The 15,000-nt window shown below is 40.1% G+C and overlaps 1 protein-coding gene across 1 annotated transcript in view; it reads left to right on the plus strand.

Moving 5' to 3' along the window:
• The first annotated feature begins 7,391 nt into the window (after positions 1-7,391).
• Positions 7,392-15,000, plus strand: part of sim1b (SIM bHLH transcription factor 1b) — a 7,956-nt gene continuing 347 nt past the window's right edge. The window contains exons 1-12 of the mRNA XM_057324392.1: positions 7,392-7,493; positions 7,747-8,097; positions 10,086-10,195; positions 10,395-10,484; positions 10,565-10,673; positions 10,874-10,959; positions 11,061-11,260; positions 11,434-11,540; positions 12,027-12,174; positions 12,866-13,025; positions 13,148-13,544; positions 14,446-15,000. The exon at positions 14,446-15,000 is cut by the window's right edge and continues 347 nt beyond it. Coding sequence (XP_057180375.1) covers positions 7,923-8,097; positions 10,086-10,195; positions 10,395-10,484; positions 10,565-10,673; positions 10,874-10,959; positions 11,061-11,260; positions 11,434-11,540; positions 12,027-12,174; positions 12,866-13,025; positions 13,148-13,544; positions 14,446-15,000 — 2,137 coding nt within the window. The 5' untranslated portion in view covers positions 7,392-7,493; positions 7,747-7,922. The remainder of the gene's footprint in view (positions 7,494-7,746; positions 8,098-10,085; positions 10,196-10,394; positions 10,485-10,564; positions 10,674-10,873; positions 10,960-11,060; positions 11,261-11,433; positions 11,541-12,026; positions 12,175-12,865; positions 13,026-13,147; positions 13,545-14,445) is intronic.

Here is a 15,000-nt window from a genome sequence, read left to right on the forward strand (position 1 = left end):
AGAGAGAGAGAGAGAGAGAGAGAGAGAGAGAGAGAGAGAGAGAGAGAGAGAGAGAGAGAGAGATGGTCATTTGCAGGTGTTCCGTCAGTCAACAGCCATTTCACATCCTGACAAACGATCAATCAAATATGGCCGCTGGATCCCTGCGACGTGACTCTACCAATGGACAGCTGTTACCACGGAAACCCCAGCAGCACAACACCCAACCAGAGAGAGAGACAGTGCTGTCCTATTCTCCACATCACATCTGTGTTTGTCTCATCAGGACCGAGAGCTGAGAAGTGAACATTCTGTCATTGATCACAGTGATAATCACACATGACAAACCACAAAAAAACCCACACAAACATCATAAAAGTGACAAAGCTATTCCTCATAACTCTGATACTCACACGAGTGTTCATGTGAACATGACAGAATGCTTGTGTGATCTCTCTGGAGTGTGTTGATGTTGTCTGGCTGTTATTTTCTGCTTGTCATTGGTTGTTCCTGTGGAGACGGCTCACAGTCTAATTAGCAGAAGTGTTTTCTCACCGGCATAAAGACACGACTCTCAGAGCTGTCCCCGAGCGACACGCTCATTGATTTGAAATCACCGCTGTGGGTTCATTCTTAATGAACGTCAGGTATTCCCTCAGTAGTGAGCAGCACATCTTGAGTTCACGGCGTGTGTGTTGATGTTCAGATAATGAGACGGTTCAACACCAACATCCCCTGATTCTGTCCTCAAATTTCCTGATCATCCACTGGGACGTCTCCTGATAGTCTCAGGCTCAAGGTAGGTCATGATTGAGCAGATGGGTTGATATCAAGAAAGATATATACTCTCTGTAGTAAACACAGATTAAATGTTAAGAGCTCCAGGGCACATGTCTGCACATCACATCAGCATCTGTCTTCAGCGCAACACAAGAGATTAAACATCACATCATCATGTCTAAAAATAAACCAGAGTTTGGGTCAGAAATCATTTCACATAAGGTCTCTCTCTTTGTGCGTGTGTGTGTGTGTGTGTGTGTGTGTGTGTGTGTGTGTGTGTGTGTGTGTTGAATGTCAGCAGTGGCGGGTGTCAGAGTTGTGCCTGTGTAGCAGTTATAATTGGAGGTGAGAGATATTGATGGATGTGTTTCCGTTGTGATGGTCGAGCTCATCTCCGGCTGACTCTCCGAGCGTGCAGACCGGCCGACAGCAGCGTAATGAGCTCAGAACTCATCTGTTACTGTTGACAAGCACTGCGCCCAAACCATGAGCTCCGGTCGGGTTCAGTCTGCCTGAAGACACTCATCACATCACGTTACTGCAAACAAAACTACACAAACTGCTCATCAACACACAATGAAAACACACTATCTAAAATCAATGGTCACATGAACATTTTAAGGTTAATGACTGTCAGCATTTCTCTATCTATTCCCTCCAAAACACGTTGTGTTTACATGCTTTCCATTGACAAAATGACTTTTATACTGTATATTTTATATTGAATAACTAGCTTTTACTCCCTATACCTAAACCAATCAATCACAGAAACTTAAAGTAAAAGCATAATTTATTTTTAATTAAGCTTTTTTCCCCAATGGGGACCAAAAAATATGCCCAAAGGGTAAAAAAGATGACTGGCATTACTAAAAATTACTGGTAGCTTATTACTATTTTTGGGGGGACGGTTGGGCCACACACACAAACTAGTACATCTTTAACGTGAAGGTTAAAAGTTAGAAAGTGTATAGTGCCATCTAGTGGAATAATAGGTTCATTACATGTGGCGTTTCTCAAACGCAAGGACGCATCCTAGTGAAGCTACGTCCTTCATAGAGCAGTCCTTCTAAGGTTTGATGGTTTGAGTCCTCCTCAACATTAAACGCTAGAATGTGACGGTCTAAGAGCGCGTGGCAACGTCAATACGGTTTCCGCCTCCGCGATTACTTTAAAGAGAGAAGTCATGCGTGACCACAGAAAAATAAATACATCTTGGTCTTTTTTATAAAAAAAAAAATACGTGAAGAAAGTGCCGACTGGATTCTCGCGATGTTTCGGGAGAGTGTGCAAAGGATTGTGGGTGATTGAGGCCGCGAAGTACATGTATCCTTCAAAACAGACTGAACCAAGGATACAAAACGAAGGCTGCCTTCCAAGTATCATTCTGTTTGAGATGTCCTTCGACGTTCGACGGCGCTTGATGGTGCAACCGAGATATGCAACAACATTCTTGAAATATTTAATAAAAGGTGATATTTAACAGATGGATTTAATGTTAGTCAAGGAAATGTTTACACATTGAAAACTCGAAACACAGCGTGTCTCACAGGTATGTGTCTAAAAACAAAGATCTCAGAAACGGACTGAAACAGTCACATCCTAGTGTAAAGTAATATAAAATCAAAATAATCAATAAATGCTTCGTTTAGCACGTAAAATGTTAAGTTCACAATCGATCTCCTCGCCGAGCTTCTGCACGTGAGAAATCTACATCCGAGTGTTTCTCTCTGTGGCCGCTAGATGGCGCCACAGCTCCACAACCTGATCATCATTTATTTACTCCTCTATCTGACCACCAGACAGTTATATCAAACTGAAAATTCTCATTTTTATCTGCTGGTTTTATGTCTAAATCTCTCAGCGTGTGGTGTTAGTATTAACTTCCATCAGAAATCTCAGTATCTTGTGGATCTTACACCCACCACCACACACATCCCCTCTGTTAATGAGTGTCCTGTATTCTGACCGGGTTCTCTGCATCACCAATCAGCTGCGGCTTAAACAGGAAATGGTTTTGCGAAATGACTTCCTGCTGCGCATGCCCTGTGCTGACCTCCTGTTTAACACACGTGTCCTGATCAACGTCTACAGGAAGAATTAAATTCAGTAACAGATGAGACACCAGAGAGAGAGAGAGAGAGAATGGTGACCTGCTGCATTTGCCTGAAACACACACGTCTCTCATATCAGAACATATCACCACTGCTATTTAAATGTTCATATTAAATAAATTAATAAACGTACACACGTTAATCATATAATCATGACTACAAATACCTTCAAACATCCAATCACATGATCTCAGACACAAGACTGACAACACCTCCAGAATCAATAAACCAATCACATTGACAGAATCAGTTAACACATTACATGTGGTAACACACACTTACACTCGCGCGCACACACACACACACGGGTTTGTTTTGATACACAATTATTTTTATAGTAATAATGAGTTTTATACTGTACAAACTGTATATTGTATTTTATATATTTTCAATTATTTAATTTGGTTTACAATCAGTTACAATTGTGGCGACCGCTGGCTTTTAATTACATTATATACAAGAGTAGATCACTCAAAGCAATTCTCAGTTTTTAAATATGTTTAGCTTTAAATGATCGAGTTTGTCATGTAATTCACCTCAGATGTGACTGTTTAGTTTGTGGATGAATTAATTAAAAGTCTTTGAGGAGAAAATAAATACCTGCAGAACTGAAAACATTCACACGAAGACGTCTGAAGCGGCGTCTTAGACAGTCTGAGGAGGAATATCACGGCTCTTACATACACGACTAACATGACATCAAACAAGCAAGAAATCCTTCAGTTCACAACGGATGTTGTATCAAATCAAACACAGTGAATCTGAGCCGTATAGGATTGTGACGTCTAGACGTGTTGACACCTAACACCTGACCGATCCAAACCTTTTTCATCTACATGACCCATGAACACTGAAAGAATCTTTTGTATATTGCATTAAAGACGCTTACTGGACTGGCATTCTGTAACAGATTCTAAGTGAATATGATTTTTTTTCTTTTAACTTTGGAGATCTTTAGAGAGGCCAAATCCAGTGTTTAATATCAGGAACATTTTTTCATTCTCTGTTTCTTCCAGTAAATTTCACATGACTTTTTTAGATGTCATGGTTTCAGTGTAACTGTCTGTACAGAATTCAGCTCAACAAGACAATATCTGACAGTTGTGTCAGTTCTTATTTTTGGAAAAATGAAACCAAAATCTTACTGAACTACTCAAGAGCTGAATGAGAGTTGTTTAACAGTGTTGGCCAGTTGTGTGTGTCTGTTTGAAGTGTGTGTGCGTGTGTGTGTGTGTGTGTGTGTGTGTGCGTGTGTGCGTGCGTGTATGTGATGTAAAGCGTTCGGTGGTCGCTGTGTATTACCATGGTAACATGAGATCTGTAGCCTGAGTGACCCAGAAACATTAATGAATCCCACACCCCCTCCTCTCTATAGCTGTCAGACGCCTGTGGATTTAAGATTTTGGGAGAATTTCATTTCAGGCCTTCACCTGTTAATGTTACCTGATCAGTTAAAATCACAGTAGATTACGCACACACACACACACACACACACACACACATGTCTGGTTTACTATCCCCTTGGGGACAGTCCATAGACGTAATGAGTTGTATACTGTACAAACTGTATATTCTATCCCCTATCCCTAACCCTATCCCTAAACCTAAAGATCATAGAACACTTTTTGCATTTTTAGATTTAAAAAAAATATTGTTCTGTACAATTTATTAGCTTTTTTGCCCATGAGGACCTCAATTTTGGTCCCCACGGTGACACGAGTCCCCATGTGTTGGTGTGCATTCAGGTTTAGGTCCCCACCGGGATATACAAACATGAACACACACACACACACGCACACACACACACACACACACACTCGAAAACTCTCTTTAGAAAACTAAAGGTTATAAAGCTTGTCAGCTTTTATTTTACCAAAACAAATCTATTATATATAATATTTCCATACTTTTTTCAAGTTCATTTAGCACAGGTAATTGACTCTATATATGTTTTCACACTCTGGGGGTAAATTGTCACAACGGGAGCATATCGTGTGCATTCAGCAGTGCCATAGAAGAACCATTTCTGAATACCAAAAACAACCTTTCAGTCAAAGGTTCTTAAAAAATCTTGAGATTTAAAAACTTTAAATAATAAGACGCACATGTTTCTGTATTAAACGCTGTGACGGAGACGCGCTCCGGGTGTGCGCGCTCTCGCCCGCAGGACGCAGCCTGCTAATGAAACGAGTGTATTCGCGCTCGCGCTCCCATCAAACACACGCGGATTAATGTGACGATTAATATGATCGACAGATTATGAGCTTCACAAATCTCTCTGTTCACACGTGTGTGTGTGTGTGTGTGTGTGTGTGCGCGTGTGTGTGTGTTCATGTTTGTATATCCCGGTGGGGACCTAAACCTGAATACACACCAACACATGGGGACTCGTGTCACCGTGGGGACCAAAATTGAGGTCCCCACGGGCAAAAAAGCTTATAAATTGTACAGAACAATATTTTTTACAAATCTAAAAATGCAAAAAGTGTTCTATGATCTTTAGGTTTAGGGGTAGGGTTAGGGCATAGAATATACAGTTTGTACAGTATAAAAAACATTACGCCTATGGACTGTCCCCACTGGGATAGTCAACCAAAGTCTGTGTGTGTGTGTGTGTGTGTGTGTGTGTGCGTTCATGTTTGTATATCCCGGTGGGGACCTAAACCTGAATACACACCAACACATGGGGACTCGTGTCACCGTGGGGACCAAAATTGAGGTCCTCATGGGCACAAAAGCTTATAAATTGTACAGAACAATATTTTTTACAAATCTAAAAATGCAAAAAGTGTTCTATGATCTTTAGGTTTAGGGATAGGGTTAGGGATAGGGGATAGAATATACAGTTTGTACAGTATAAAAACATTACGCCTATGGACTGTCCCCACGGGGATAGTCAACCAAAGCCGTGCGTGTGCGTGTGTGTGTGTGTGTGTGTGTCAAAAAGTGCAATAACATTAAAATAACAACAACAGATACACAATAATAATCATTAGCACATTATTTATCATTTATTACATTAACACATTCAAAATTATTCTTGGAACCCAACATTTCTTGTAGCCTAATTATCGACAACTTCAAATCTATTATCTTTTTTTCGTATTGAATCTAAATAGAATTAATAAATTATAAGTATATAAATCCAAAATAAATAGGCCTATCAAATTGTTATTTTATTATAAAATATTATCAATCGTGAAATCATTGTCAAATTGTTTTTTATAATAAATTACATGTTCTTTTCCCTGTGGTTTGTGCAAACATCTACAATCTAATTTTTTTATAAATGTATATTCTGTGTGTGAGGAAACCTGAGAGGGACTTTGTCCTGCGCCTCAGAAAATAATATCTTGATGTTTTGTGGTGGAGTAAAAGGCTTTTGCTGGCGATAAACAGTTCCTGTGAGAGGTTAAACTGGTGTCAGCGCGTGCGTGATCCACAGCTGCTGTGGGTGATTTCTCTCTCTGAGTGGAGAATTCATTTCTTACATACTGCACCAAACACACCGCGTGCACTTCACAATCTGTGTCATTCTCTAGAAACCCATGTTCTTCATCTTTACCTATTTTTACTTGTCTTTTCTCACTAATACTGATATTTTTCTCTCTGCGCATGCACTCAGATCAATTTTTTTAAAACGAACTGCGCCAAAAAATTATGGGATTTGCTTTTAAATGCTAATGCTCGTTTACGTAAAATAGACAAATAAACACTTTGTTAAGCTGTTTAATTTAGCTGCTTTGCAAATAAAAATGCTGGTTTTATATATGTCTGGTTTCATGTGAAATAAATAGCCTATTAGGCCTATAGGAAACGTATAAATTAATAATAGGCTACGTTAAAACGGTTATTATATGCGTGCAAGGTTTCATAAAATAAAGTAAATAAAGTGATATTTAGGCTAATGCGGTCAGCAGTTATAAATCGGGGTATTTTAGAACGGCTTAGAACTCGGCTCAAGCAATCAGAATCAGAATTTAATAATTATATATAGCCTAACACCGTGTCTACACCGGACGCGGCGCGGCGCGACACATGGCTTGTTCTAATGGGATTGTCGCTCCGCATAGCGCCAGTCCGGTGTGGACAAATTTTACAATTATAATGGGTTCTAATTCGTTCTATTGTCTCTTGTCGCATCGCCGCGCCGCATCCGGTGTAGACACGGTGTAAAGTGAATGTGAATCTATAAAATTAAACTCACCAGTAAAATAAACACTCCACACTATATGAATATAATCATGCAAACCTTGTATTGTTGTGAATGCATTTAATTGCAAGACATAGATTTTGTGAATATCTTTCCTGTTATTCACACACAAAACTTGAATTGTGAAATTGCTCGTTTTTTCCAAACACACGCACACACTTCTCTGTCACTGCAAAGCCTGAAGCGACAAATCCTCCCAATGCGCCCTCGGTCTCCACCAGACTGACCAATGAGCGCGTGATTGACGGTAAGACTGGACAGCACGGGACCGTTTAAGCTACACACACTCGCTACCCGAGGATGTGTGATTAATAACTGAAGGAGATGACAGATGACTACAAAACTACTAATTGGAAGAATAGAAACGAAACGAATAGAAACGAATAGTATAGAATCTGCGAGTATAAGCGGTAAATGCACAATAATCCTGAGTTATAAACGCAATCGGTGGAACGATAACAAAATTGAAAAATCTTGACTTTAGTTAAATGTGTTTTGGCACCACAAGTTGTTGTGTTGCCTGTGTATATGCTCTTCTACGCGCTTTTTACGCTTGGATATGTTCTTTTTTAATGGATTTTAAGGGATTAATGATTGTATTTGATTTGTCTTTCAGTTTGTGATACCGCGGCATATAAAGTTTTGCTGCATTTTAACTTACAGCGCCCTGTGAGGCCTGCGCGTGGACCCTGCAGTATTTCACCATGCTCGCGAGGGACGCGTCAGATGTGTGACCCGCTCCTCTCTGTCCACACCTGTCGGAGCGCGTTCGTCCTCTGCTTCCACTCTGCGTGAATCTACTGACATGTTAAAGGATTTATAACAGAGTCACAGGCACGATGAAGGAGAAATCAAAGACGGCAGCGAGGACTCGACGGGAAAAAGAAAACAGCGAGTTTTACGAGCTCGCCAAAATGTTGCCGTTACCGTCGGCCATCACGTCTCAGCTGGACAAAGCGTCAATCATTCGACTGACCAGCAGCTACCTGAAGATGCGCCTGGTGTTCCCGCAAGGTCTGGTCACAACATTAGCACTCATTTAACAATTAAACTGTATGATTCATGAGATGAAAATTTGATTTTGTGATTCTGTCAAATTTGCGCGCCTCTCGTGACAGTAGGCCGATAGATAGATAGATAGATAGATAGATAGATAGATAGATAGATAGATAGATAGATAGATAGATAGATAGATAGATAGATAGATAGATAGATAGATAGATAGATAGATAGCATTTGTGAGTGGAACGCGCGCGAGATCGTGTTGCTCAGGGCCGTTCTGTCCCGGTCACGGACGTGACTGCGCACTCGCCGCGCTCATTACACCGGGAGCGCGTGCAGAACGGCTGTCTGGACCCCATAAGCAAGAGTCGTTTAAGATAACATGAATTTCTAATTGATGCTCGAGCTGATCGGTGAGTGGATATTCATAAATTTAATCATTGTTTTGAACAAGTTGAACAATCGGCATTCTAGAAAACTAAATTCCTAAGTAATGAAGCGGCTTAATTACAGACCAATCTGAAAAAAGCGAACGTGAAATATAATTAAAGAAAATTGCATTTTTAGTAGAAACGAAAACAATAATTTCAGGCATAATTTAAAATAACTCATAATATTATAATGTTTACATTTGTGAAAATGCATTTGATAAAAGACACACAAAAAATCGTTGTAGTTAAAATTAAATTACAACCGCCTGCACTCGAAACCAAATCCATTCTTATAAAATAGTGACAGAGAAAGCACGGTTTTTATTTGAGCTATTCCTGCGTTATCCACGCATCTCCTTTTCTTTATCCGAACGCTCAAAATAAAGTGTTTTATTTAAATGTTTTCTAAAGTTATTTTATAATCATTTATTTGTTGAACGTTTGCATATTGAATATTAAATATAAATGCGATATTTTACTAAAAACCGAAATGCAATTTAATCTTATTTTTTCACACGGGTGTTTATATATATCAATTAACAATACAATGACAATAATAATAATAATAATAGTAATTCTAATAATACAATAATGTATAATTTTATAATAAATTGGGTCCACGTGCGAATAAAATTAGGTTGTTTAAATTCGATCCATATGAACCCAATCGCCATCTCAATGTGTGAACAATTTGACTAATAGATCAATTCATTCCGGGCGCGAGTCCAGACTCAATGTGTCTGATGTACATGTGCGCGTGCGTGTGTTTGATGTTTCTGCACATGTGGATTCATATTCAGTATGTAAAACGCTTCAACATTAAAGCACTTTACTCACACAAATCTCTCATTCATCCGTCAAACAGAGTACAGCATGTCAAACATTGCTGATTTATGACTCACAAATTATTCAAGATTGTTTTCTGGAAAGAAAACTGTTTATTTTAAAAGATGTGCGCTGATCGGAAAAAAAATCAGAGCTTTTATTATGCACATTAAAACAAGAAAAAGAAACTGTTGTGTAGTAGGCTGCGACAACAATATTAATGTTTATAAGAGATGAAGATGAGTCTGTATCTGTTCGCTCTGCTCTGTTTGTAATTGATTTATTTGACTCGTCTTTGTATTAAAATGTCGGTCACGCATGATCCACGCGTGTTTGCTGTGGCTGATGTCCGTGATTTGCTTTTCCGACGGCGCTGTTTGTTCACGAGCTTAGATTCACTAGCAAACCGTCGATATGATCACACACGAGCGCGCGCGCGGATTACCGTGTGTGTTGACTCGTGTTAACAGTGTTTAGACAAGCCAATACCTGGTAGAACAACGTTTAGAATATGAAGTAAATAATACGGTTTATAATCAATATAATAAATCAATCACTGTTATAAACATATAAAGTCACAAAATATCACCTTTATTTAAGGCTATATTATATACTCATATATTACGACTTATATTGTTCAGTTAATCATTATTATGTTACATATTTATTATTAGCGCAGAAAGCGTTTAATAATCTGTTTCCAAATGTTCTGAGTCCTCATGAAGATGTTTGTTGTTTCTGTAGGTTTGGGGGAGGTCTGGGGCCATGCACCACGAGGGAGATCTTTAGATAATGACACAACTCGTGAACTGGGATCTCATTTACTTCAGGTAATAATCAGCAAGATGCTCCAGGTAATACTAAGATTTTATTATTATCTATTTAATTCATTATTTCAAATGTTTTACAACAAAGTGATTTAAATAAGAAGATAGTTGTGTTTTAATCTTTTGCTGAAATAATCGTTTAATGGTTTTAATAACTGTTTAATTCCTTGCAGATTTGTGTTCTTTCTGTGCATTATTATTTGTCTGATATTGTGTTGCTCTGCAGACGTTGGATGGGTTTATCTTCGTGGTTGCAGCAGATGGAAAGATCATGTATATCTCTGAGACTGCATCAGTTCATCTGGGTCTATCGCAGGTACACAACATACAAACAACTGCAGAGGACAATACACGCTCTCTTCCGTGGTGTGTTTTAATGTCAATTCTTAAACACAGGTAGAGTTAACTGGAAACAGTATTTATGAATACGTTCATCCGGCCGACCATGATGAGATGGCCGCGGTCCTGACACCACAACCCTCATATCACTCACACTTCATCCAAGGTGAGACATCCAAAACAAACACTGAAAACACCTAAAACAACAAAATACATCAATCTGTATAATTATTAATTTACTACACTCATTTATCTTTATTTCTCCTCTTATATTATTGGTTTTCAATAGGCTACAAACATGCAAGCTTCCAGAAATGCACTCAAATCAAAATTTATATTTGTCTACTCAAATGTTGTTTATTTCAGAGTATGAGGTGGAGCGGTCATTCTTCCTCAGAATGAAATGTGTGTTGGCGAAACGTAACGCAGGTCTGACAAGCGGAGGATATAAGGTCAATATTTCAGCGTTTTGATCATAATGAAACATGTTCATGTGTTGATTGATAACTAATGATGACATCACGTCAGACATTGACAGTCATGTTGTTGACAGGTGATTCACTGCAGTGGTTACCTGAAGGTCAGACAGTTCACTCTGGACTCCACACCGTTTGATGGATGTTATCAGAATGTGGGTCTGGTGGCGGTGGGACACACGCTTCCCCCCAGCGCCGTCACTGAGATTAAACTGCACAGTAACATGTTCATGTTCCGGGCCAGCCTTGATATGAAGCTCATTTTCCTGGACTCCAGGTGAGCTGTGTGTTCAAGTCACGTGACCTCCTGATGAGAGAACAGAACACACACATGAGATGAGAGCAAAAATAACACACACACACGCACACACGCAAACACACACACACACTCAACATTTCAAACATTTGCTGTGGTGGTTGTTGGGTTACTGTTGTGTGTGTGTTTGTCAGGGTTTCAGAGCTGACAGGATATGAACCACAGGACCTGATTGAGAAGACCCTGTATCATCATGTGCACAGCTGTGACAGCTTCCACCTGCGCTGTGCTCATCACCTGTGTGAGTCCACCTTAGATCACTACACAGACAGCACTACACAGAGAGCACACAGACAGCACTACAAAGACAGCACTACACAGCACTACACAGACAACACTATACAGACAGCACTACACAGACAACACTATGCAGACAGCACTACACAGACAGCACTACACAGACAACACTACACAGAGAGCACTACACAGACAACACTACACAGAGAGCACTACACAGACGACACTACACAGAGAGCACTACACAGAGGGCACTACACAAACAGCACTACACAGAGAGCACTACACAGACTGACACAAAGGCTGTTGCTGTCTATATAGTGTGTTTCTGATCAGTCACTTTGACAGGAGTTTGGAATCAACATCACAAGTTTTTCAATTAGGAAAAGTATGATGTGCAGTATGGACACTTGTTTTATACTCTCTCTCTCTCTCTCTCTCTCTCTCTCTCTCTCTCTCTCTCTCTCTCTCTCTGTGTGTGTGTGTTCAGTGCTTGTTAAAGGTCAAGTGACCACTAAGTATTATCGTTTTCTGTCTAAACGTGGTGGATGGGTTTGGGTTCAGAGTTACGCTACGATCGTGCACAACAGCCGCTCATCCAGACCACACTGTATCGTCAGCGTCAACTACGTCCTCACGTGAGTCTCACACCTTCATTCAGAATTATAAATCATTCAGGGAGGAGATGGAGGAAAAAGAAACAAGAACGTTGTAATATATTTCTGTTAGAATTGTGCGAAGATATTGAAATCATGCAATGTGACATTTTGTTTATTTATTGTATTTTCTTTCGTTGGCTTTATTTGTTGTTCCACATGTTCTTATCATAAAACAGTTGAAGTATTTAAAGGAAGTCAGTTAATCTAATGTTTTCCAGTCTTAACACTTTCTTATCCTGACAAATATGACATCTAAACACCTGTCAATGGAGATTATATTACGAGTGTCAGGTGTGATAAGAGTGAGATGCCTTCTGACAGACTCAGACTGTTTTCAGACCTGTGAGATGTTTCTGATAAGAGCAGAATGAGGTTGTTTGCTCGGTGTCTCTGTTTGCTCTGTCTCAGTGAAGGTTCAGTAGTTCAGCCGGAGGGCAGACGTCTCATGAGTTAAAGGTGCAGAACACAAAACCACAGGTGTGAAATCAATGAGAAACATTTCACAAGCGCTTCCTTTACGCTTTAGGATTCATGTTTAGGGTTCAAGGGTGAGCGATCGCTATCCAGGCTGTAAGAATGTTTGCTTATGTTTGATCACCCGTAGAAACTGATTAACTCAGCAGAAACCTTACCGTCATCTTAACACACATCTGTCTGTGTGTGTGTTCAGGGACACAGAATATAAGGGAATGGTGCTGTCTCTGGACCAGTTAAATCCCAGTAAACCAGCATTCCTGTACGGTAACCATAGTGACAGAGACGACAAACTGATGGACAAAACTACAGAGTCAAATGCACGGAGTAAAATCCTGATTTCTCCTTATACACAGGTATCACAAGATCTCTCTCTCCATTCTCACTACACACACACTCAACAAAATCTCATATGAAAACAGTTATTGTCTCGTGGTTTTTAGTTCTATAACTCACTTCATGTTCTGCATTTCCTCAGCAGTTCCCGGCGTTCCCCCCCGATCGCTCTGAATCCGACCACGACAGCCAATGGGGTAGCAGCCCGCTGACAGACTCCACCTCTCCACAGCGACTGGATCAGGGCGAGACGTCAGAAACAGCGTGTGCTTACAGACGCTTCGGTGAAAGCGGCTCACTGTGTTACAGTCTGTCTCAGGGTGACATGATGCACACCTGTCACACACACACACCTCCTCAAACGCTGTGTGACCCGTCTCCAGCCCGCTGTCAGGCCGGTCGTTACGTGCTGGGCGTGAGAGATCAGATCGGGCGAGAGGGCTGGTGGGAAAACACGCGTTCTGTGCCGTCTCTTACAAAAGCAGCTCAACACAACGGAGGAGAGTTTGAGTGCAGAACGCTCCATCATCATTCTCACGGTGAGGTGAAGAACATCTGTAACACAAAACTCACTGAGAATGAGAGAAAACAATCAAAGTCTTCATACAAACATTAGTGTGAATGCTGCAATGTTTTCAAACACAATGTTCATGTAGAAATACTTCAAGCAGACCACAAGACAATTCAAATAAAAAATAAATAAAGGAAAATGATGTGGAGGAAGAATTTCCCTACAGAACTATTATTTTAGATTAAAAGGTCTTCAGACGTTTGACTGCTTGTGTATTTGGTTAAATTCTTCATATGATGTGAAGTAGACATCATTATTTATTTGTTAAGTTTTATTGTAATTGTATTAATTTATTTAAAAATAACTTATGCATATCTACTAGTAATTTTAGTTTTTTATGTGTTTTAGTTTTATTTTAGCTTAGTTTTTATTAATCTTTAGCTAATAATTTTAGTACCTAAACTTGTTTATTGGTAATAGAAATAAAATATTTTAATAAAATTGCATTATTTATTATTTTGATAGTTTTTCAAATAATATTTGGCCTAAATTGTATTTAATATTAATTAACAGAAATGTTTGAATAGTTGTAGTAATAACGTGGATTACACTTTAGGTGAAAAAAATGATTTTTAAAAGGAGTGTTTTATTTGCAACAACCTAAAACAAACAAACAAACAAAAAACAAATATATGCACATACAATAAATCTAAAATGAACTTTAGCACCCAACATTCACACCAAACAGAGATCAGATTCTGATGTTTATTCTGACACACAAGGAATTTGTTGTGCTTTCAGTACTTCAGTACAAGACAGAAATGAAAATAAATTTGTAAGTAATGTACATAAACATGAGAGAGTCATGATTCACACACACACACACGTGCATGTGTAATATTCTATAATGAAATGTGTCTCACCCTCAGCTCACTGGGACGATGAGCATGTGGTCAGTTCTCCAGGAGGAGGGTCATCGGGAGATTCTGGAGACAGTTGCCATGACAACAGGCCGTTTCACTCCAGCCCGCAGGAAACCGCCATAAGAGGAAAAGAGGAGTTGATTAAGGTGGAGGACAGTGAGATGGCCGGTTACTCCTCCGTTCTCTTCTCCCCTGTGCCCAGCGTGGTGCGCCGCACGCCCGGGACCCTCATCCTGTGTCGAGATGCCTTGGTAACAGGTTCCCATGATGACAAGGATGGGAGTCCCGCGTCTCTCTCCGGACTGAGCAGCCCGGGTTCGGACAGACTGTCTCACCCCACGAATGACTACCACCGACCACCGTCCGTCTCACCTCACACGGGCGTTCAGGGCAGCCCACTGCTCTATCTCAGCCAGGACAGAGAGGCCGTCAGCGGGCACGGACGCTCGGCCTATCCCCTCACTGGAGGAGATCTGGAGGCGTTGAGTAGAGCAGAAGGTTTGAGAGGTTTTCCAGCACATTACGACGTGAACTCACACGTACACTTACAAACAAACGGCA

This window comes from Triplophysa rosa, linkage group LG24, assembly GCF_024868665.1.
Source record: "Triplophysa rosa linkage group LG24, Trosa_1v2, whole genome shotgun sequence".
NCBI lineage: Eukaryota > Metazoa > Chordata > Actinopteri > Cypriniformes > Nemacheilidae > Triplophysa > Triplophysa rosa.